This window comes from Ochotona curzoniae, unplaced genomic scaffold, assembly GCF_017591425.1.
Source record: "Ochotona curzoniae isolate NIBS_2020 unplaced genomic scaffold, NIBS_Ocur_1.0 contig_883, whole genome shotgun sequence".
NCBI classification, from domain to species: Eukaryota; Metazoa; Chordata; class Mammalia; order Lagomorpha; family Ochotonidae; genus Ochotona; species Ochotona curzoniae.
In genome coordinates, this window is record NW_024466599.1 from 72,723,280 (window position 1) to 72,748,047 (window position 24,768).

General features: G+C 41.0%; 1 protein-coding gene across 1 annotated transcript in view; it reads left to right on the forward strand.

The window, feature by feature from the left end:
• The window catches only part of SLC9A2 (solute carrier family 9 member A2), a 94,192-nt gene that overhangs the window by 46,391 nt on the left and 23,033 nt on the right, over window positions 1-24,768 (forward strand). Inside the window, exons 4-5 of the mRNA XM_040994148.1 lie at window positions 7,526-7,743; window positions 8,321-8,523. Of these exons, the coding sequence (XP_040850082.1) occupies window positions 7,526-7,743; window positions 8,321-8,523 (421 nt within the window). The remainder of the gene's footprint in view (window positions 1-7,525; window positions 7,744-8,320; window positions 8,524-24,768) is intronic.

Consider the following 24,768-nt stretch of genomic DNA (forward strand, 5'->3'; position numbering starts at 1 on the left):
AAGTGTAATTTGATCCATGCAGGTCCTCAAATCCCATGTTAGCCTTTATGTTCATCCTCCAAGAAAATTTTAAAGAGATTAACTCCAGTTTCAGTTCTTTCCCATTCTTCTTTTCTCCCAAGTCTCCTGCCTACCTGCCACTGCCTTTCTTCAAAAGTGAATACATTTGAAATCACCTGGAAAGATCATTACATATTTAGAATCTGAGGCCCTAGCTGTTGATTCCGTCTCTCTCTCTCTCTAGATCTCGGTCAGTGACTGGGAATTTGTATTTTTCCAAGTAATTCCAAGAATTATGTGATCCTCAGATCATAGCTCTCTACTGTATCAAAGTATCTCCAAATGCTTTTTAAAAATGGAATTAAAAGATGGATTTTATTTGGTGTAAACCATTTTGAAGTCCATGTGTAATCTTTTTATTTTTCTTTCTGTGATTCCTTAAATGACTAGATTTCAAGATAAAGTGTCCTGCTAATTAATGGGAGCTATGAGAGCTCTCAGAATTCAGTGACTCAAGTGGATTTTTCCCAAGTCATGTTGAATCCTGAAAATATTCTTGCATACCTCTGGTGCAGGGTTGCTCACACCCCAGGTCCCATGTGCACCCTTCTTGAAATACACACCATGAGTTCTCCACCTGGAAAACTTGAATTCAATTTTCAAGATCCTCATCAGATCCTCCTATCTCTTTGAGGCCTTTCTCAACAGTCCCCACTAGCGTCAATAGATTTCATGAGTCTTGTGATGCCTTATGCTTCATTACGCTTTGGATGTAATCCTCTGTGTACTCTCTGTTAACAAAACCGTGGCTTTTGTAGGTTCCAGTAAGTAATCTATTGCCAGAGGTTAAATTGCATCTAAAATGTTTATAAAGGATAAGTGAAAAAATGTTGTGTGTGAAATGGATAATCGTACATGAGGCATCCAGGATTTTTGATAGTTTGAACTTATTTTATTCATTTGAAGAAAGATTACTCAATTTTTGTGCTTGGATCTTGCTTTGACAAACAATTTTTGTTGCACTTTCTCATGTGTCAAACTCACTTTCTCTTGGTTGTCAGGTTTCCTGAAAAAGTCGACTCACTCTGTAGTACATTCACACCCTGGAATAATTCATTTACCTCACATGAGTGGGTGCTTTATTCTGAGAACATGCAGTGTACTCTGAGTCACCACAAGATCTTGCTTTAGCCAATACAAAGAAGGCTTTTTAATAGGTCTCCATCATTGCTGCTGTACTGATTGGTGAGGTATGCCTTTGTATTTGGCAAAATCAAAAATGAGAACATGCAGCTACTATTTGGCTTTATTTTCCTGCAGTTGAATCCATAGTTTTTAACGGGATAGATACAAATGTGTAGTAGGAGCAAAAACATTTTGCAATAGTCTCTCAGCTTGCCTCTGATTCCAAGTAGTTCATATTACAGAAAACAATCTCATAATCTTAGGGATAAAAGCTAATGGGCTAATCAAACTAAAAAAAAAAAAAAAAACCTTTGAAAAAAAAGAAGTGACCGATGCATAGCTTCTTCTATATGCATATAAACACAGACAGGTTATGCATTTTCCATCTTTGCAACCATACATCTGCCTTCACGTCTCAAGGTCATTGAAGACCGATGCCTGATCTCTTTGTTTCTGAGGACCATGGCCATCTAGATTAAGCACCGTGGATAGTCGTGAGACTAGACATCCTGCATACATGGAACATGCAGTTGTTACCACTCTGGGCATGCAGTCATGATGAGTAAATGCTTGTCCATTGTTCTTTCAAAGCACTTATTATAGTGAAAGAAAATGAAAATCTATGGAAAGTGGACATCACTGATTGCTCTAACAGAGTTACAGAGTCATACAGAAGAAAAGTATTTGTATTCTCTATTTAGAAATTAAGCAAACAGACGCCATCTAAATAGAAAAGTTGTTTACCTCTGGAAACTGCACTTAGGTAGGATTAGCCCTCCGCCCCTAATTTTTCCTAAACTCTATTTTGAATGACACAGGGATGAAGGAAAAGCCTCAATTGCTGGTGAGGTAAAACCCACTAATTACAGAGCTTTCACTTCTTGGTCTCTATATTGATGCTAATCACCATACATTTATGTTAAAGGCAAGATAATAACACAGCAAATGTACCAGTGAGTCCTATGTGCTTCACCTTCATGTGGTCCCGTGGTGTGGAACTTAACACCTGTCCAAACATGGGGATTTTTCAGGATGTTATCTGGGCCAGGCTGGGAATAGATTCTTTAAATGAAATGGCAAACCCAAATTTGTTCAGCCCATCGCTGAATAAGGACAGAAGAATCAGGATGAATTGCATACAAAGGGCCACAAGTGAGGGAGTTAGGGGTTTCCAGGGGAATAGAGTGCTGCCATGGTCCACGCTCTAATATCTTTATGGTAAAATGGTAAGGTTTTATGCTTTACTTAATTTTTACTCTTTCTGCTGTCTACTGTCCTTTCTTTTGTTCTTGACGTTTTTAAAAAGGTGTTAATTTTCTTCCTCCTATCCTGGGGCTGTTCGATTGTAAAATATTTAATGTCCTTTTGATGACTGTCTTCCACATTGAATAAGAAAACTTAGTGACTTAATTTAGGAAACAGGTTAACAGGACACCGTGTTTTGAAATCGTAACAGAATCCATGTAAGTGATTACAGGCACAAAGAATAAAGGTAACTTTACCTTTCTAAGAGATTTCCTGTCTTAAAGAGATTATTTTCATAACTTTGGTGAAAGGGTTTCCTATCCACAGAGCTTTATAAAAATGTATTTCAGTGAATACTGGTACAATCGATGGTCATTCAGTTACAGCTGAGTATTGTCCAAGAAGTCAGAGTGCACATGCTTTTATTTAGGTGTGGATATCACTAGGTTGACATCACAGAGTGAGGATGAGAGCTGTGAGTTTTAGGTATGAAGTCTGTTCATGTGTCCTTGTAAGGATAGTTGAAGAAATCTTACCTCTCTACTATGAAATGACATTGTACCTGAGGATACTCTTGACTCAAACTGCAAACACAGTAAGGTTGAGAAGTCATACACCTGCCTGTGTCGTTTGCCGTGTCTGAAAGTTCTTTGTGATGCTTTTAGAAGAGCAATAGGGACTCAGGTTTAGCATGATATGGATGTCTCTCAACTCTAGAAGAGGACTGAGTAGAGCAGTAGAGGTTTAGTTTTTTCTGTTCCTGGGGGGCTGTTCTGTCTGTACCTCCAAAGGGAGGGACGCTGGCTTATTTGCAGTTTGTGGTCTTATGATGTTCTGAAGGTAAGGGGACTAGACATCAGGTCAGCGCTTACCATAACAGCAGCAACAATCCTTAGCAATGATAACTTCTCATGCTGTGAGTAGTCAAATGCATCACATTGCACATAGCAGACAGACCAAAACAGGAACATTTAGAGCATTCCCCTAGCCCTGAATGAGCATGCACACACTCACTCAACGTTCAGGACCTTCCCCAGGTATTCTCGTTAAATGTCTCATTGATGCTGATTGGAAACTGTATTAAGTTGCGCAAAAGTGTCCAGCAGATCTGAGTGTCCTGGTGTCATGCAAAAGATACAAAACAAAGGAAAATGATCCTATAGACATCCATGTAAAAATCTATTCATTTCTCATTGCCTACACCAAAGGTTCATTTTTAATTATTTCTAAATTGCGATGGTTGCCAAATTACTCAGGTATCGAAGACTACTTTTGACCTGTGTGGTTTGCTTTTGAAAAAAATTTTATTGATTTGTTTGAAAGGGAGAGAGGAGAGAGAAAGAATTGGAAGGGAAGGAAACTGAAGGAGGGGAGAGAAGAGAGGAGGGGATGAAAGTAAAGGGAAATATCTGTTCCCCGGTCTATCCCCTCCACCCCCGCCAAAACACCTGGAACAGCCAGTGTTGGGCCAGTGAAGTTAGAACCTGAGAAGTCAGTCTGGGTCTCCCACATGGATGGGAACTACGTGAGCCATCCTCACCTGGTTGCTTAAGTGCACATCAGCAGGAAGCTGGCGTAAGAAGTACAGCTGGGACTTAAACCCAGGCACTCTCACAGGGATATTGCTGGCACCATCCTAATCGCCCAGGTGAACACTTGTCCTCTGTGTGACTTACATTTTGCACAATGAATGATGTGAACAAGACTCCAGAGGAAATTGTTTGGTCTGTTCACAAAAACACTGTTCTCTAGCCTGTGATAGAAGAAATCTGAATCTAAGCGAAAGAGGTGGAAATGAGACAACTGTGGGTAACCTGCAAGATTTTGCTCCATAACTTAAATTATTTTATATCTTCAAATTAAAGTGGTTAGAAAATGCCGGGTAGTAGGTACTTAATGTTCCTTATTTTCATTTTTTTTTTGTAAGCTTAAATACTTCATAGTTAAACCCTTGAAGCTTGTTTTGAAAAGTAATGTGGCTCTAAATAATTTTTATTGAAGATGTTCTATTTGACATGTTTGAGAAAGGCTCCTTTGTGTGATATCAGATGTGCTTTTTCTTTATAAAACACATCACAATACAGACCCTTCATTAACTGAATCCAGCTATGGCCTTTATTCTTTGGTCCATATTATGGGCATCTTTTTCAAAAAGTCTGCTTAAAGAAAAAGCCAGGTCAAATGTGAATAATGAAGACTGCCAGAGGTATAGTTAACCAGTGTTCTCTAAGGGTATCCGTAGCTTAAGTCTTAAAAACTCCTAATACGGCGCATTAAATAATGAAGGGACCTCACAGGCTCATCCATGTGGGCTGAATGCCATCAACAAGATTCTCGTGCCAGACAGAGGTGGAAGGGGTGCTATCAGCAGGTAGGGAAGCAGGGGGGGTGATGCAGCCACTGGCCAAGGCATGGAAGCAAATGCAGTGATCTCACTCCCCTTCCTCCAGAAAGGTGGCAGCCCTGCCAACGCCTTCGTCTTAGCTGACCGAAAATGACTTGTGATAGGATGATGTCATTTGAAGCCACTTCATGTTATGGCAGCTGGTGGAAATGCATGCAGACAGACTTGTGCTTGAGAAAGGATGAGGAAAGGCTGGAGAGGGGAGGGACAGTGTTCCCATTGGAGATCCCTGAGCTCAGTGAGGATTCGGGAAGAGGCAGGGTTTTATTGGGGACTGATTTGGGTGACTGTCTGGGTTCCCACACTGGTACCAGCATTTATTATCAGTGTAAACTTGAATAACTGAACCTCTGTTTGCCTTTTGTCCTCCTGTCTATAAAAGTAAGAACGATAACATAGCTTGCTTCATAAACTTGTGACAAAGACTGGCATAAGTCACACAGAGTGTTCGCACAGTGCCAGACACAACATGAAAGCGCTGCAAGCATTGATTATTATTGTTTAGAAGCCCTCAGTTGCTCAAAAGCTCTTCCATGGCTTTGGAACTGCTGAATTTTATTAGCACATTTGGTGAGCACATTCTTTGGAGAAGCACGCATTCCTCACTCACATCAATCTAAAAGGAACACCTGTTTATGCTGAAGACCGCGAAATGGTGACTACATGCTTGGTCCTTAGACTCAGTGAAATCTTTATTTTACTTTAAATGGGGGCACAAAAATCAACAAACATGTTCCCTATGTGAGGAACACTCTTTTGCAGTGAAAGGTATTCCTCTTGCAGTGTTAACTTTCAGAGCCCTTGGATTGATATTCCTCATCGCATACACATATGCACTGCGGGAGGATTTCCTTAGGACAGCAGCAATCTTCTCAGTGTACAAGGAGGCTCAAGGTGGGGGCCAGGCAGGAAGAGTGCATAGCATCAGTATGGGCAATTTGTACGGTCAGGAACGCAAGTTGATTTACACCATGTTTCCAGTCAGTAGAAGGCCACACACAACACTTTCGTTCCATCCTCCTGGTTGAATTTTACAGCACTTTCTGATAAAAGTCCCTTGGATTCACTCTAGTCTAGGCACTTTGTATATCTTTGTGTATCTTCTTCTACAGTTCCTTCTTTGGGTGGCATTCTGGACAGAGTAGAGCTCACTGTAAGTTGTTGTGTAAGACAAGAAGACGATAAAGACTGAAGGTGTGTTTGAGAGTCATGAGACAGCTGAGGCGTAAGTGTGGAGGGAAGGTGGAGGTGCGGCTGGAATTCTCCACTGGGGAAGTTAGAGGAGCTTCCCAAGTCTTACTCAGTGTTATGACTTCTGTCCTGAGCCTGCCTTTACCTGGGTGTGGCAGATCAGGCCAAATTAAAATAGATACTATGTGCGCTGGAGGAAGAGATCTCTGTGGTAGTGAAGTTTTGGAAATGTACAGAAAACAAGCACAAGAGTTTCTTTCCTTCCAGAATTCTCAGAGCCCATTAGCACGGTTTCTATTTCCCAGAAATGGTTCCAACAGATAAATAGGAACCAAGTTTATTAGGATAAAGAGAAGTGGATGAGTGCAAGACATAATCAAGATGAGAAACTGAAAACCAGTGGTGATTAATCATTTTGGGGAGAGTAAAGGGCTAGGACAAGGACTGGAAGCCCAGTGTCATTCTAATTTTAAGTTCAAAATTTGTTGTGATAATTTAGGATGTTTAAAATAAAGGATTACTGTGTTTGAAAAGCAGAGTGACAGAGAAAAAGAGAATCATCCATTCATTGGCTCACTTCCCTAAAGGGCCACAAAAAACAGGAGCCTGAAAATGTATCCAGGTCTCCAAAGGAAGTGACAAAGACTCAAGTACTCGAGCTACTGTCCTCTAGGGACCTTAGCAGGGAGTTGAATGGGAAGCCATGCAACTGGGACTTGAACTGGTACTTTAGTAGGGGACATGGGTGTGCCAAGGGACGTTTAGATGATTATGCCACAATGTTGGCCCCCTGAGTTTTATATAACAGAGAAATAAAGTATACACAGGGGTCGGAATTGGTTTGATGGCAAGATGATGGATATGGAGTTGATTTTGTCCTTGTTTGTTTGGGGTACTGAAAGGCAAGCTGATGGGGCAAGTGTCCGTAGTGCTCTGTAAGGGAGGAATCAAAGGAAACTGGAAAGCTGGGCAGAGTGTGCAGCTCAAGTCAACTGTATTAACAAAGACTTTCAAAAACAGTAGAACCTCCTCTTCAGTAAATTACATTCACGTATAAAAATCAATTGAGAGGGCCAACATTGTGACACAGTGGGTGAAATTGTCACCTGGGACACCATCCCATGTGGGTGCTGGTTCATGTTCTAGCTGCTCCACCTCTGATCCAGCTTTCTGCTGTAAAGGACTGGGAAAAGTAATGGAAGATGCCACAAGTGCTGGGGCCCCTGCCATCCATGTGGGTGATTCAGATGAAGGTTCTGGGCCTCACCATTGGGACCACTTAGGGAATGCACCAGTCATTGGAAGATCTCACTTGTCTGTCTCTCTCTCACATTAACTTTGACTCTCAAACACATTTAATTAACTAAGAAAAAAACAGCTATTGATGATGCAACCACAGGCAGCTGACCGGAGTCATCATTTGGCTCTTTGGAGATGACTGGTATTCTAATTGAACTCATTGTCATTTTTAATTTAAAAAAAAAAAATCTTCTCTTTCAGAATCACTGCTTGTGCCATGACTATGAACAAGTACGTGGAAGAGAATGTGTCTCAGAAATCTTACACGACCATCAAGTACTTCATGAAGATGCTGAGCAGTGTCAGCGAGACCCTCATCTTCATCTTCATGGGCGTGTCCACCGTTGGGAAGAACCACGAATGGAACTGGGCCTTTGTCTGCTTCACGTTGGCCTTCTGTCTGATCTGGCGGGCGCTGGGTAATGAGCGCTTGTTTGCCCAAGGAGCAGCTAAGGGCACTTATGGCAGAATGGAACGCTCTTCCTGCCCTTTCCTTTCTGTCAGGGCTGAGTTTTCATCTTTGCTTCTACTTCACCATCTACTTCCGCCTCTCTTGCCTTCTTTTCCTTTCTTTCTTCTCCTACTCTCTAGCCTTTTTTCCTTACTCTTCCTTTTCACCTGATACCTGTCCCTCTTCCTGGTTTTCTTTCTCTTCCTCTGCTTCCCCCTCCTCCTACCTATGTTTTTTTCTTTCTCCAGCTCCTTCTCCTCTTCCTTTCTTTATCTTCCTCCCTCCTTCTAGATAGATTCTTTCTTCATATCGTCAAGCTTTTACTACAAGGAAATTTACTCTTGCTAGGCTGCTTTGGCCCCACATTATCCTCCCATTATCTTGATCAACTACAGCAGAGACTGGGAAACCTAGTAATACCAGCACATTAGAGAACATGGAATGAAATTGGGGCTTATTCTTAAATAATTTGCCCAATTTGGATAATTCACAATCTGGATCACATCGGACGTACTTTGCTTTGGCATTTTTGGTTTTTTTTGCAGGTGTCTTTGTCCTGACTCAGGTCATTAATTGGTTCCGGACCATTCCACTGACCTTCAAAGATCAATTCATCATTGCCTATGGAGGCCTCCGTGGCGCCATCTGCTTTGCGCTGGTCTTTCTCCTTCCTGCTGCCGTGTTTCCTCGGAAGAAGCTCTTCATTACGGCTGCCATCGTTGTCATATTCTTCACCGTCTTCATCCTGGTGAGTAGTGTTCTTCCTGGCAGCCTCATCTTTCCCTCTGCAGGAGGAAGCGAGAACTTTCAGACTGCTGCCATGAATTCCACTGACAAGACGCACAATTGCAAAGGGGTATGCAAGCATCGGTCATTATGTTATTGTGCAGAAATGATATTTCCTGTCACCGTTCATGTCACCGGATTGTTCAGGGACCCGAGAGAGTCTAATTTGGTCACTTGATCTACACAGAGGAGTTGTTATTTAAGGAAACTCAGCTAAGTGATCTAAGCTTACTACTGGAAACCTACAAACCGCACTTGCTAATCCTTGTCATCTGCCATGCTATTTGACCTACTAAAGTACTTCTTAAATGTTAGTTGTGTGTATGCCTCCCCCAAACAGAGCAATGAGCAAATGCAAATTCAGTATTAGGAAGACAGAATGTTCAAACTAGGCCCTCATCTTGATTCTGCCTGTTAGTTGTATTTTAAGTTAGTATGCTAGCTCTTTGAAGATTATCTTTTGTACATATTAATTTATTGGAACTATGCTAGATTCTTGCTATGTGCCAAACAATGCTCTGTCTGCAAAATGTAAGTAGTTTTGTGTCCTTGCACAACTTGTGTTACCAGAGGTGGGGCTGGGAGCACACAGTAGATAAGAAACATAAAAAGGAAGTGAATGTTAGCATATGCCTAAAGAAATGTGGAAATGAAATATAACAAAGGAAAGAGAGTGAATAGTAATAGCAAGGGTGAATTAATGGAGGTGTCACATTTCTAAATAGATTGGTCATGCAAGGGGATCAGTAAGATAAATGACATTTGAGTGAAGGCATGTAGGAGGTAGGGGTATTAGTGAAATCAGACATTCCAGGCAATGGGGCTGAAGGATAGCATTGTGAGAGCAGCGTTTTCCAGTAGTGTAGCTGGAGTGAAGTATGGAGTACAGTAGTACAAAAATGAAGTAGGGAAATTCTGGGGTCTAGATCACTTTGGGCCGACAGGCCAGATTCAGGAATTTGGCTCTTTTTCAAGTGCGTCTGAAGCTGTCGGAAGATCTTTGAAGACACATGATGTGCTGTGATTTTGTCTGTAAAAGGATCCCTCTGGTCACTCACATTGTGGCACACAGGGTTAAGCCTTTACCTTCAGTACCAACTCCCACACTGAAGCTCCAGTTTGAGTGCAGACTGCTCTGCTTCTGCTCTAGCTCTCTGCTAATATACTAGGAAAGCGATGTAGGATGTTCTTTGACCCTTGCCCACCTATCTGGGAGCCCTTGATAGATTTCCAGGTTCTGGAGTTTTGTGTGTGTGTGTGTGTGTGTGTGTGGAGACCCACACCCAGCCCTGGCTTACATGGCTGTTTGGTGAGTGAATGAGCAGGTGGAAGATTCATGCTCTGTGTCTCTCTCTCTCTCTCTTTCCCCTCTCTCTTATGCCCCACACATTTTTGCCTTTCAAAAATAAAAACAAAAATAAAAACAGAAGCATCCCTTCAAATCCTGTGTAGGAAATGGACTTTTCAGGGAACTAGCACTGTAGCCTAGCAGCTCACACCACTGCCTTCAAGTCCTAGTCGCTCTGCTTCTGATGCTACTGTTTACTGATGCATCTGTGCAATCAGTGCAAGATGGCCCAAATGCTTGGACTTGCGCACCTTGTCGGAGACCCAGAACAAACTCCTGACTCCTGGAAATAGACCACTCCAGTTTGGCTATTGTGGCCATTTGAGGAGTGAATCAGCAGAGGAAAGATCTCTGTCTTTCTCTCCTTCTAACTCTGCTTTTCAAGTAAATACATAAATTGTTTTTTTTTTCATGTAAAATAAAACTGTTCTGAGAAGAAGGGTAGCAGTGCACATCCGGGGGTGGGGGGCAAGGTAACTGTAAAGTGGTGGTGGCTGAGTTGGTGAATCGTGGCTGGATCCTACAATGTTTTTCTAAATTTTTTATTGTAGATGATGTTTACATAGTTGATCAGGGTGAGAAGGATTGAGGGTTAGGGGAAAGTGGGTGTGATCATAGTTTCTGCATTTTTTGTTTCTTCTTCCGGTTTCTGGAGCTGGTGGCAGAGTGGGGATATAAAGGGAGAGGCCATACCCAGCCTCCTAACCACCCCACTTTCTGGGGATGGAGAACAGCCATCTGCTATCAACCCAGGGTCTTGATGTGGCACACACTCTGAGAGTTCTGCCCAGGTGGTTTCATAAATTCATGCTATCACCGATCCACGGATAAGGAAACCATTCACCCAGATTTTTGCTGTCATCATATACTGGGGTAGTTGTACAGTTTGTTCTATCCTCCCTCTGCTGTGGTACCAGATGTCCTCTGCAGGCCCCAATGGGCTGCCATATCCTCCATGTGCATCAGGGTCTGCCGTCCACTGCTCAGTCTTTTCCATTGTAGGGGACCCATTCTTGCAGCTGGGCCCCAAAACCCAGGCCAGGTGACCTGGGCCCTGCTGGACCTACAATACATTCTAATGTGAGTGCGCCAGGATTCTATGAAAGATCAGATGAGGAAAAAGGCACAGATACCCCCAAAGTTTTGGCATGTCCAATGAAAGTGTCAAGGGGAACTCTGTGCATGGAAGGGGGTGGAAGCAGGAAAGTGATAGCTCAGTGATAGATGTGCTGTGGTCTGCGAGACCTCCAAGCGGAGCTGGTATGTAAGGTAATATTACGATTCTGGAATATGGGAAAGAGGCCATTGGTAGTGGATAGCTGATATTTGAAAGCTTAAACTGAACGTGATCTCCAAGGAAGTAAGAATATCTAAAATAAACATCTTACTTATGAACACTTAATCTCTCAGAACAATTCTCTGATACAGAAGTAGAAAGAGTTCCTATTAATGACTCCTATTTTCTAGAGGAGGAAAGCACGGCACTGAAACTGAGGTTAAGTGATTTTTACCACGTTTATACAGCTAGAAACAGGTAGAACAGGAGGCCAAAATAGCTTGATCTTCATCGAAATGAACTGCCCAGTGGAGAGCCTGCTGTGTAATGAGTTTTCAGTATTGAAAAGAAAGAAAACCATGTCTTGGCTTCCTTCCTTCCTTCCTTCCTTTCTTCCTTCCTTCCTTTCTTTCTTTCCTTCTTTCTTTCTTTCGTCCTTTCTTTCTTTCTTTCTTTCTCTCTTTCTTTCTCCCTTCCTCCTATCAATTAATTTCTGCAACTGTTGGCTCATCCTTCATTCATTCCTGTCTTTCAGCATCAATGCTGGCAGGTCATGTGGAATCCTGGAGAATACCTTGTGGGACCCCCTTCCTGAGTCGAAAAAAATGAATACATTCCATTCCGTGTTTACCATCAACAACATAAAAGTGCCCATTCTCGTCACTGACTGTGGACAGCACAGTGTGTGTTGGGCAATGAGGCTTGGTATTCTCCGTCTGCCTCACTTCATTTTAATCCTCGAAACAAACATTTGAGATAGAAACCACTATTTCCCTCAGTTAAACTGGAACTTTAACAGAGATACAGATCAATTCAATTTGTAAAGGGGGCTGAAGCTAACTTAACTATTTGGTTGTACTGATTTTGCTTAAAGAAACAGCACATGTTGTGACCAGTAATATTATTGGTGTTGCTAATGTGGATATACTCTGAGAAATGTGACTTTGTGTTTTTGTTTTTTTTAAACTTGACAATGGTGTACATAAGCCTAGGTTATAAAAAAACCTAGTTATAAAAAAATAGCTTAGTTGAGCCCGGCACGGTGGCGCAAGTGGTTAAAGGTCCTCGCCTTGCACGCCCGGGATCCCATATGGGCGCCGGTTCTAATCCCGGCAGCCCCACTTCCCTTCCAGCTCCCTGCCTGTGGCCTGGGAAAGCAGTCAAGGACGGCCCAAAGCTTTGGGAACCTGCACCCGCGTGGGAGACCCGGAAGAGGCTCCTGGCTTCGGATCGGCATAGTATCGACCCGTTGCGCTCACTTGGGGAGTGAATCATCGGACGGAAGATCTTCCTCTCTGTCTCTCTTCTCTGTATATCTGCCTTTCCAATAAAAAAATAATAAAAATAAATCTTTAAAAAAATAGCTCAGTTTTAGAATTTTAACTTTAAAAAAAAATCAGAATTTTTTTTGTTAAAAGTCAAGAACACTTTAGATCATGGGTATCACTGCTCCCACTTTCCAACTTCACGTCTTGTCCCAAATGTCCCATGGAATGCCTTCAGACTCAGTATACCCACAGAGCTGTCATCTGCCATGATGGCAATGCCTTCTCCTGGACACGTCCTGAGGACCTGCCTGGGTCATCAGTTTTCAATAAACAGGTGCTGTGCACTTTAAAATAATAATGAAAGTCTAATATAATATCATATATGCATAAACCAAGAATAAAATACACCCTACAGTAATAGTAAAGGTATAATGTAGTGTATGCATAAGCCAGTAACAGTCCTTTATTATCAAGTATTGTGCTCTATATTATGCTCTATATAATATAATGTGCTGTACTTTCATATGACTGGAAATACAGTAGGTTTGTTTATAGCAGTAAGATCACATACACTTTAGAGTAATACATTGATCTTTTTAAAAAATTAATTAATTAATTAATTTTTTTATTGTTAGTAACGTTGTATTATGTGAAACAGTTTTATAGGTACTGGGATTCCCCCCACCCCATCCCACAACCCTCCATCCATGGTGGATTCCTCCACCTTGCTACATAACCACAGTTCAAGTTCAGTTGAGATTCCTTCATTGCAAGCATATACCTAGCATAGAGTCCAGCATCCTATTGTCCAGACAAGCCTGGTGGCCACTTGGGGCGACCCTCCCTGGTCTGATGGCAGAGCTAGCAGAGTAAAGTCCCGGTCAGTTAAAAGCCCCAACAAAACATCAGCAACAATATATAGTGTCATGGAATTAATTGACACAGTATTGAGCAGACAATATGTTAGAATTAATGCAAGTTCAATTTTTCAAAACACATGGGTTGAGACAGTATCAATGACAGGTTCAAAAACTAACAAACAAATAAACAAAAAAAATTACGGGTTAAATCAAGGCAAACAAATACATTGATCTATAGCCCGAATGATGGCTATGATGTTGTAATAAACTCATGGGATTCTATTTTATAGACAGTCCATGCTTAAATGTCCCCATGAGACACGTAAGTATAGTTTCAGTTGTACTTGTAATTACGCATTTCATTTGAAAGAGATATGCACACACGCACACACACAATTCTCTCATCCGTAGGTTCACTCCCATACTGACTTAAGTCAGGTCTTTAGTATGGGAGGCAACCAGCTGAGCCATCACCTGCTTCTTCCCAGGCTGTGCACTGTCAGGAAACTGGAAATTAAGGCAGAGCCGGAGCTCACACCCAGGAACTCTAGTGTGGAGTATGGATGTCACATCTTAACCTCTAGACCGAAAAAAGCATGCCCAATGTCATGTACTTGTTTTTGTTCAAATGTTCCATGTGGATTCATATTCCTCCCTTAGACTCGAATACCGTGGAACCCTCTGAGTTTGACTTTGCTTCAAGAAGGCATTGTTTATTTACTGTGGCTTGATGAGTAGTACTGTCATGTGATGCTGGACAACGGGGATATACTCTGAGGAATAAGTCATTAGGGGATTTGGGGAAGCAAATCTCCTTATCTCCTTTTAACTTTTAACTTCAGTGTAACTGGAATCCTTGTAATAAGTCATCCAATCTACTACTCTCAATTTGCTTGGGACTGAATTGAATCAGTTTAGAGTTGGTTATTTTCGGTGTGCTCTTCATGGTTGGGTAAATGCTTGGAGGGGAAGGCCAGCCAGAGGTGAGTCAGTGATTCATCCTCTTCTGGTCATAGTGCTCCTGTCCTTACCACCTTCTGCAATCCCCAACAAGGTTATTCAGTGTGTCCCTGCTTCTCTCCACCCTCTCAGAATGAGAGCTGCCAAGTGAGCATCAATAGTATCTTTCATTGAATATGTGTGTGGATGATTAATACATAGTGTTATGATCCTTATAACTTTGGGGCAGTTTAGAACTGAAATGTGAGCAAAAGAGATATTAGTATTAATTATTTGCATTAATATTATTAATATTAATTGTATGAATGCCTATAAGCCTACTTTCAGTGAATGCCATGCATCTCAACATTTGGCATTTCTCTAAACATTTCTTTATTTTTTTATTTGAAAAGTAGATATTACAGAGACAGTGACATAGGATAGGTCTTCCATCCACTGGTTCCTTCTGCAAATGGCCACAATTGCCAGAGCTGAGCTGATTCCAACTCAGGAACTTCTTTCTGAGTTTCCCACATGACTGAAAGGGCCAAGGAACTTGGGCCATTCTCTGCTGCTTTCCCAGGTCCTGAGTACAGGAAGCTGGACCAGAAGTGGAGCAGCTGAAAAACAAACCAGCATGCATGGGGAGTGCTGGTACCACAGGTGGGGGATTAGTCTGATACACCACCTCTCCAACTTCAACATTTGAAATTTTTAATGTGACAAATAATCTTGGTTTTTCCATTGAGTAGTGTTTCCACAGTTATTTCATTGCCAGCTAGTAATCAGTAGTTTTCAGGCCATTATTGCTCATTAGAGCAACTTCAATGAACAGATGATGCTTTGAGTAGCACTGCTCAAAACTTTTATGACCCATGAACTGAGCTGGCTCCCAAGAAAAATCCAAGGGAAAATGCATATTTCCTTAATCCAGGGGTAAGTCATATTGGCTATTGTAGATTATGATACCAAAGATCTTTCTACAGAGGTGATGTTTAATCTGCAATATGGAGACATAAACGCAGCCAGGCTCTAAGAACAGTGCCTCCCAGACAGAAAGAAGAACTGATTCAAAATCCTGAGATGAGAAGTCTGTGGAACAGAAATAAGCAGTCAAGTGGGTAAGGAGAGAGTTGAAATGAAAATACAGAGGAAGCCACACATTGTTGAACCCTGGATGCTGAGGGAAAGACTGTGGTTTTAATTGAAGTGTGATGAGAGGGTTTTAATCAGGAGAGTGGTATGTTTTAAAAACAGCACTCTGGCTTGAAAAAAAGAGAATTGATTATAGGAGACAAAAATAGAAGCAGTGCAGCCAATTTGGGTGCTCCAACTGTAAGCCAGACCAGAAATGATGATGATGTGGCCTTGGGTAATAGCCACAAAGATGAAAATAGTGGATACCACCTCTCCACTCCCCACCCCCACCCTCAGTTTTTGTTTTTTTCTTTTTCTTTTGGGGCCAGTTCAACAAAGCTCAATGCAGGAAGTGAGACAAAGAACTGAGGATAACTTAGAACTGCATGAGATCTGGACAGCCAGGGAGCTTGTAGCAAGTAGGGCAATGCCAGGGTTAGAAGTCCAGAAGTTCATATGCATTGACCCACCTGTTCCCAGGGAAGTAGCGTCATGGCTTTCTCTGAATGAGAAGAAGAGAGGAGAGAGAAGGAAGTGAGTAAAAGCCTTGGTGGGAAAGGAGAAAGACTATGGCAACAAGAGAATAAGTGAAAATGCACTGGATGTATTTGATACTGTGAACATACCTAGCTAATCCTCCCGAAGAGGAAATATTTAGGGGTAAATATTGCGAGGTAATATGTGTACCAATGCTAGTTTTTCCTCCAGTAAGTTCAAAAACATCCCAGCCAAGCTCACTGCACTGCTCCTGGAGAAAAAAAGTGGCTGAAGTCTCATACCTGCGGGTACCTTCCCCTCTCTACTCTCTGCCTCTTCTGTCTTAGCTACCAATAGGTAGGGGGCGCACGTGTGCACTATGCTTGGTTCTTTAACTGTAACCTTGTTTTGACCAACCCATTCTCCACATTGGTGGCTGGTTCTTAAAGAACAAAGAATACATCCTTGCATGAAGACACAGACCCCCCCACACGTGCATGCTTACATTACCTTTAGAAAGGGTTCTTTTTTCCAAGATACATCGAGAATTGAGAGACTCAGAGAATCCAAAAAGGAAATACTTAATGCTCTACAAATATAGTAGGAGTGACAAAATGCACATCTATACGTACAAGTTTGTCTTTGAGCTATGAAATATGTATTACTTTATTTTGCTTTATTATTTTTTAACTTTTCTTTTCCATGATGTGGTTTTGTAGATACAGATTCCCACTTGTACTTCCTCATCCCATCACTCTGTTCTCCCCTCACCTTGTCCCCCCACATCGTTACAATAGCATAGCCCTTCAACACCAGTCACGGATCCAACATTCTGCTATTTAAGTGTATCTTGGCATTGTACGTATAGACAATGGTAGAAAATTTAGCATCATATTGCTGAGGTATATTTAGCAGTTTCATTGGGAGTTATGTATCGTTTTGAAATGACAAATTTTGTGTGGCTATATGCTTCTTATACTTTAAAATGCATTAACTCATCTCATTTCAATATTGCCTATAAGGTGAGATCTCTAATGGTATTAGTGAGTACTACCTCTAAAAATAGACTTTCCTGTGATATATGATTTAGGCTTTGAAGCAATAACACATAGTGAGAATTTTAAACTTGCCCATACTGATGACTGAAGAAATTGACTTATTTGTGAAGCACATTATCATGTTAACATAACACAGCCTTTTCTTGAACAAACAGCTCTGATTCCTTGGGACTTACATATATTTTCTTCTCAAAAATAGATTATGCTATTCATATAAAACATAGTCAGTTTTGCACATTTTAAAATGATATGCCAATGAAGAGGTTGGAGTACAATGTTACAAAGCACAGGCTTCCGAGTAAGGGTGTTGTGACGGGATATTCTGACCCTCCTCCTTAGGGCTGCCGAAGGATTTCATTTGGTTGGCTTCAGGTAAGATGTCTCCATCATTCGTAATGCAGGGGGAAGCGAATGTAAAGTGCAGTACCTGAATCGGGGCTTTAACCTTGTGATTCACTTTATTTTAGTACACAGGATTCAGTTAGACAGTGACAGAAATAGTAAGAAGACCTTGGCTTCTTTCAGTACGCTCTACTTGGAAAAAAATGATTAGGTTACAAGAATTAATAATCAACCCCTGTTGTTATGTAGCAGATTGTGTTGTAGCTTCTTTTAAATCCCTCTGGTGTCTGTGCACAAGTGACACAGCTGAAGGAGTTCAAGAGATGGAAATCCCCTTTGCCTCCAACGCAAGATTAGTGATATCTTCAATGTAAGTCATTGTGTAGCCTTTGGCTCCATCTGGGATTTGACCCATTGCAGCTAAAAAGTTAGCCTGTTAATGTTTGATGGATGCTTATAATAAACCCTGGGGCAGGGAAAAAGGACTTTGTTACTCATGGTGAAAGGAGTAGCTAGAGCTCCATGCTGGCCTGTGTTCACCTATAGACCCAGGAGGGGACACACAGGACACAGAATGGAAACGGGTACAGGACTGATCATTGCTTGTAGCCCCAAGAAATGGGCCGAGTAAAAAGTAGTGAAAGTTTAAATTTTTGGCACCTACTGCAAGAGTGTGGAGGACACTCGGAGTGCAAGAGGGGTAGCTTTCTGGACAACTAAACAGTTACTTATTCAGCCTCTTAACCTGGAACAGGGAGAAGCATAAAATTTCAGGACCCGCAAACATGCATCTTTTTATTAAGTGAATGAGTATATATGCAATTATGACACTAACCCTGTATTAGATTAACATTTGCCATTATTCAGTAGAATTCCTTCGAATTTACAATAATTTGTTTTGAGATGGGGAAGCTTAAAGATAAAAAATGCAGAAGGACAGTAAAAGAGAAGTCCTAGTGTTGTCGAGTGAGCAGGTGAAAGAAGGTGATATTTCATTCAGTGGGGAATTTCAGTACTACTAGGTCTGAAGGGTAGGAAATCACATGTTCCACACTGGTTGTGTACATGTGGCTACCCAAGCTCCGAATGGCTTAGGGCTTAGGAAGGGAGGAGGAGCCTGAGAGGGCGAGTGAGGAAAGTGTTCAGACAGAAATGATAATTCCAGTGCCGTTCAATGCAGGTTGTGTATGCGGAACTGATCCCACTATGTAGTGATTATGTGTTGTGTGGCTGTCATTGCAAGAGCTCTCTAAGCCAGGCTGGGAGAAGGAAATCCTAATTGGATTTGAGGATGAGAAAGAAATTAGAGTCAGGAGATAGTGGAGCCTGGCAGCCAGGGAAAGAAAGGAGCACAGCTTCTGTTTCTCATTTCTCAGGTGATGGCTTCGGTAACTGACTTCCCGCCACCCATAGGTGAGATTCCAATAGAGTTCCCGGCTTCTGACTTCAGCTCTAGTCAAGCCTCACAGATTGCAGACAGGTGGGGAGAGAACTAGTAGATGGACCATCCTGTCTCTCTCTCTCTTTCTTGGCCCCACAAATAAACAAATAAAAGTTAAAATACCTGGAAGCCATAGCAGTATGTTTGCATAGTGATGATACAGTGGGGAGAGAAACCCTGACAGTACAGTAGAGACTGCCCACACATAAGGAAGAGAACAGATCTGTAACAAAGCAAGACTGTTCATGGCCATTAATGACATGAGCAGGGCAAACAGGATCAGGAAGACCAATCAGTCACCTTTATGGTCCTCATTCTGCTTATCCCATTCTCAGATAGATACTATTTGTACAACCAGGTTTTAACTTTTGTGATGTCAGTCCTTATTCCAGATAATATTACAATAACATCTTTTTTTAACAAATGAAAGCCAGCACTGTGGTGCAGTGGGTTATCAGCTTGCAAGATCAGCATACCATTCTGGCTCTCTGCTTCTAGTCTAGTTCCTTGCTGTTGTACCTGGGAAAATGGCCACTCATGTAGGAGACCCAGATGGAGTTCTAGGCTCCTGGTCCAGTCCCAAATATTTCACTCATTTGATGAGTGAATTAGTGGATGGAATATCTCTTTCTCTTTTTGTTCATTCTTTAAAATAAATGCATAAATGCTCTTTTAGAAGTCAAGAAAGCAATTTCTTCATTTTCCCCCCTCAAAACTGTCTGCTAAATTATTGGGAAGTGTAAGGACATTTCTTTTTTCCTTTTCTTTTTTTCCTTCATCTTTGGCTCTTCCAAATCTCAATTCTTAAAGAAAACAAACAAAATGAAAGAACTAATTTCCACCAGAGAATGGTCATTTCATTAATTTAATTTTAGATTGCTACTTATTTTAGATAAAGCAAGAGTATTACAGAGACCTCTGATCTGTTGAATTACTTCCCAAATTGTCCTTAGAGCCAGATTAAACCCAGAAACCAGGAATTGGAAATACAAGTTAGATCTCCCTTGCAGGTTATAACATCCTAACTACTTTAGCCATCACCAGGGTCTGCATTAACAGCAGGTTGGAATTGGGAGCTAGAGCCATGAGTTGATGGATAAGGATACCTTCAAGATTGTCTTCACTGTTTGATTAGATGCCCGGCCAAGAAGTGCTCATTTTAAGGAGAAACTAGTTGGATTTTTCTTCTCTTTCGTGTCTCTTCACAATAATAGGAACCACTGGAGGCAGATGGAAGAAATCAGAAATAGAGGAAGAGGGAAAAGAACTCACTTCCCTGTTTTTCTTCCTGCACCTGCTGGGAAAGGATATTTTAAACCTAGAGTTTTCTGTTTATTGTGTCAAAACTGAAGGAAGATGTAGCTGATTTAGTTTTCCAGTATGTGTTTTAGTGGTTTGTGAGAAACCCAAGTTTTATTTTGTAACCTATGTAGGTGATAACACCTATTTTATTTTTCTTGGACTTGTCAACTGGCTCTCCAGGTGACCTAAATTAATTTTTTTTCAATATGTCAAATTAAGGTGACTTCTCAAGATGTTCCTCACACCTGCCCCACCCCCCCACTCAGTCCTCATTCTGAGATCAAGGCTGATAGAATATATCTGGCTTGGGAATCTTAGTATGGGTTACCCAAATACCAAGAACTCTGCATCCAAAATAGAAGGTCTGAGGCAGCAAAGAGAAGTGAAGGAGAGGAAGTAAGATGATATTGACAAAGTAATTCCTGCTGTTCGTGGCGTGAAATGACAACTGCAGGGATTCAGAGAGAAGGGGAAGATAAAAAGGAATTGTTTAAATAAAAACCTACTTTATATACGCTAAATTAATTATGAGTTTATAGACAAGGTGCTTCAAAAAGCTCATGGAAATGAAATGATAGAGTAGGCTTATGTGGCTACCAAACATATTTTAAATCCATGTGTTGTTTTATTTCATAATACACATTTTCTAAGAAATTATTGAAGCTCTTATCACAAATTTGAGTTGTGAATGATCTGGACACTACGCCACTCTTGCTTTCTGGAGTTGTTTGGATTAGATTAATTTATGATAGTGCTTTTAATTCTAGATTACTTGTCTATTGGAAGGAATCCATATATGGATTGGGAAAGGCTCTGTGTTCGATCTTTATTTTAATGTCCTATGTTAACAAGTATTGTAAAATCATTTGTTATTTACTACATGTCTGTTGCTGGGGAAAAAACACGTGAGCCATAATTTAATTTCTTAAGAATATGGCTTTGCCAACCTCAGAGTTAACTGAGGAAGACACTGAGAGAATGGGGGATACAGAATTCCAAACACTTGTTATAAAACTTTTATCAATAACAAGGAGCACATAAAGCAAGAAGTCAAGGAATTTAAGGAATATGTCACCCTGAAATGAATCAAATGAAAGCTGATATATCAGAAATGAAGAATATAGTGGAGCAAATTAAAAGCACAGTGGAGAGTCTCCAAAATAGAATGAAGGAGGCAGAAGAAAGAATCTCAAAATTAGAAGATATATCCTGTCACCAGGAAAAGCTGCAAGCAGAGCTGGATCATTCTAAAAAAAATTCAAAAATTGAAAGACATTATTAAAAGGCCAAATATAAGAGTTATGGGAGCCTCAGAAGGTGCAGAAAAAGACAGTGGGATTAAAGGTGCATTCAATGAAATAATAAGGGAAAATTTCCCTAATCTAGAGAAAGAATTGGGAAACAATATGCAAGGGGGGCACAAAATTGCCAACATGGTTGACCACAAGTGATCTTCACCAAGACACATGATAATCAAGCTCTCTTCAGCCAAACATAAGAAAAATATCCTTAAATGTGCACATGAAAAAAAAATCAACTGACCTATAAAGGAATGCCAATTAAACTTCCAGGAGACCTCTCAGAGGAAACTCTACAGGCAAGAAGAAAATGGAGCGACATATTCCAGATTCTAAAAGCAAAAAATTGTCAGTCCAGGATAACATACCCAGCAAAGCTTTCCTTTGTCTTTTAAAATGAAATAAAATTCTTCCACAGTAAAAAAAAGTTAAAAGAATATGTCTCTTCCAAACCTGCCCTACAAATGATACTTCAAGATGTTCTCTTGACAGAGAAAAGAAATAGCGTCCACCAAAACCAAAGGCAAATGTGAAGAAGATGCCAGTAAAATAACAATGGAAGAAAATGAACAACCATTGCTAAAACAGCAGGACCAAATTACCACCCATTCTTATTAACATTGAATGGAAATGGCTTAAGCTCATCAATCAAATGTCATAGATTTTAGTAGACTGGATTAAAAAACAAAACTTATGTATTTGTTTCCAACAGGAGACACATTTCACCAATCAGTGGAAACTGTATCTCATGTATTTTGATTTTTTTTCTTAGTTTCACTTCTTCAAAACACTTTCTTCTCATCAAATTCTTCAATGGCTCATAGATCATACAGTAACATCATTTTCTTCAAGAAGATTTTTGATTTTCTTTTTCATTTCTTCAGCAACACATTAGTCATTCAGAATCATGTTATTTAACTTCATGGTGTTGTTAATTTCTTTTTTTTTTCTTCCTGTAGTTGATTTTGTATTGTGGCTTTTCATTTAAGGCGATGTATAGTAACTGTGTAGTGGAGACTGTCATATCCAGATGTGAGGATACAATGCAGTATGCATCTCTACTTCCAGACAAAGATGGACTCCCAATGAAACTGTTTACTATATCTTGACTATAAGATGCTGGACTCTCTGTCATTGCCCATGCCCACAACAATGGACATATGACTGTATATGAAGAACTATACTATAGTAACGATATAGGGGAACTCAGTGAAGGGAGAAGGAATTGGGGAGCTGATAAGGGAAATCCCATGGCCTATCGAACTGTATCATAAAATCATAATAATTAAAAGAAATACAATAAAAAGAGAATATGTAGGGCCCAGCCCCATGGCCTAGTGATTAAAATTCTCATCTTGCACAAAACAAGATCCTATATGGGCATTGGTTCATGTCCTGGATGCTCCGCTTCCCATCCAGCTCCATGCCTGTGGCCTGAGAATGCATTCAAGGACAGCCCAAAGCCTTGAGAACCTGCACCAGCATGAGAGACCCAGAAGAAGCTCCTGGCTCCTTGCTTCAGTTCAGCTCAGCTCTGGCTATTGCAGCCACTTGGGGGAGTGAAACAGCCCACAGAAGATCTTTCTCTCTGTATATTCTTCTCTCTGTATATATGCCTTTCCTATAAAAGTAATTAAATCTTTTTTTTTTAAAAGAATGTGTCATAATTTTTCAGAGGGTCTTGATTTTGTTGACTTTTCCTTAAGTTATTATTAAACCATAGGTTTCATGGGATTTGGATTTTGTGCAATTGCTCCATTTCTAAAAAATATACCTGTTAATACTCACTTTCATTTACAAAAGTTGAAAGCATGGAACAAGTGCTGATGTGAAAACCTGTTCTTACCTCTAATGACATCTCAGCCTGGCTGAATGATATCCAGAGAGAATGCAGGAAATGTTACTGAGCTGGGTCCAAGTCAGTTCACTTTAAAAAGCTGAGTGAAACTTAGACTTAAAAACACCCAAATAGGGCCCGGCACGGTGGCGCAAGTGGTTGAGGTCCTCACCTTGCATGCCCGGGATCCCATATGGACGCCGGTTCTAATCCCAGCAGCCCCGCTTCCCATCCAGCTCCCTGCCTGTGGCCTGGGAAAGCAGTCGAGGATGGCCCAAAGCCTTGGGACCCTGCACCCATGTGGGAGACCCGGAAGAGGCTCCTGGCTTCGGATCAGCATAGCATCGGCCTTTGCGCTCACTTGGGGAGTGAATCATAGGATGGAAGATCTTCCTCTCTGTCTCCTATCTGTATATCCGCCTTTCCAATAAAAATAAAAATAAATCTTTAAAAAAAATACCCAAATGTAGATTAATAGAACAAAATCAATGACTTTATTTTTTTAAAAGATTTATTTATTTTTATTGCAAAGTCAGATATGCAGAGAGGAGAAGAGACAGAGAGGAAAGGAAGATCTTCCTTCCGATGATTCACTCCCCAAGTGACCACGACGGCTGGTGCTGCGCTGATCCAAAGCCAGGAACCAGGAGCTCTTCCGGGTCTCCCACATGGGTGCAGTTTCCCAAGGCTTTGGACAATCCTCGACTGCCTTCCCAGGCCACAAGCAGGGAGCCGGATGAGAAGTGGAGCCACCAGGCTTAGAACCGGCGACCATATGGGATCCCAGCACATTCAAGGTGAGGACTTTAGCCACTAGGCCACCACCGTGGGCCCTAATGACTTTATTTTAATTACTCTGTGTATGTTACAGTTTTCATTGTTAAAAGCATCCTTAAGACACAGACATATGGGGAGAGGTGAGATGGAAATCAAATGCTTGGCTGACAGCGTACCTATCTAGCACTGCCCGCTGTCCCCAAGGAACCCAGAACCCCCCGTGGTTATGTCCTCTTCATGTTGTGTAGTGGTGCTCTTCTATCCACCAAGCATGAAGCAGGGGTCTCTCCTCACCCTGTGGTCTCACTCCATTTTCATCTGGCCTATTTTGGGGGTCACTATCACATACTTCTCAGTGTATTAGCTGATTAGTGTTTGATAAGTCCCCCCCCAATTCATTCTCCTTTTTTTCACAAAGTTTATAGTTACGTTACTTTTCTGGGTTAAGTCAACTATCAAATTTTTGTGAGAGACCTTGGGAATATGTTGTTGGAGAGAAGATTATCATCACACTGTCTAACCTATCTAGGAACTGTGTAATTTCTTATAAAAGTCCATGTTTAAGGGTTTTCTTTTTCCTTTTTATGTCTATTTGAGACACATGCACACATACTGAGAAAGAAAGAAAGAAAGAAAGAAAGAAAGAAAGAAAGAAAGAAAGAAAGAAAGAAAGAAAGAAAGAAAGAAAGGAAGGAAGAAAGAAAGAAAGAAAGAAAGAGAGAAAGAGACAAAGGGAGAGAGGAAGAGAGAGTGAAAAAAGAACAGAGAGAGGGAGAGAGAGAAAAAAGAGAGACAGAGAGAGGAAGAGGAAGAAAGAGAGGGAGAGAGAAGAGAAAGAGAGAGAGAG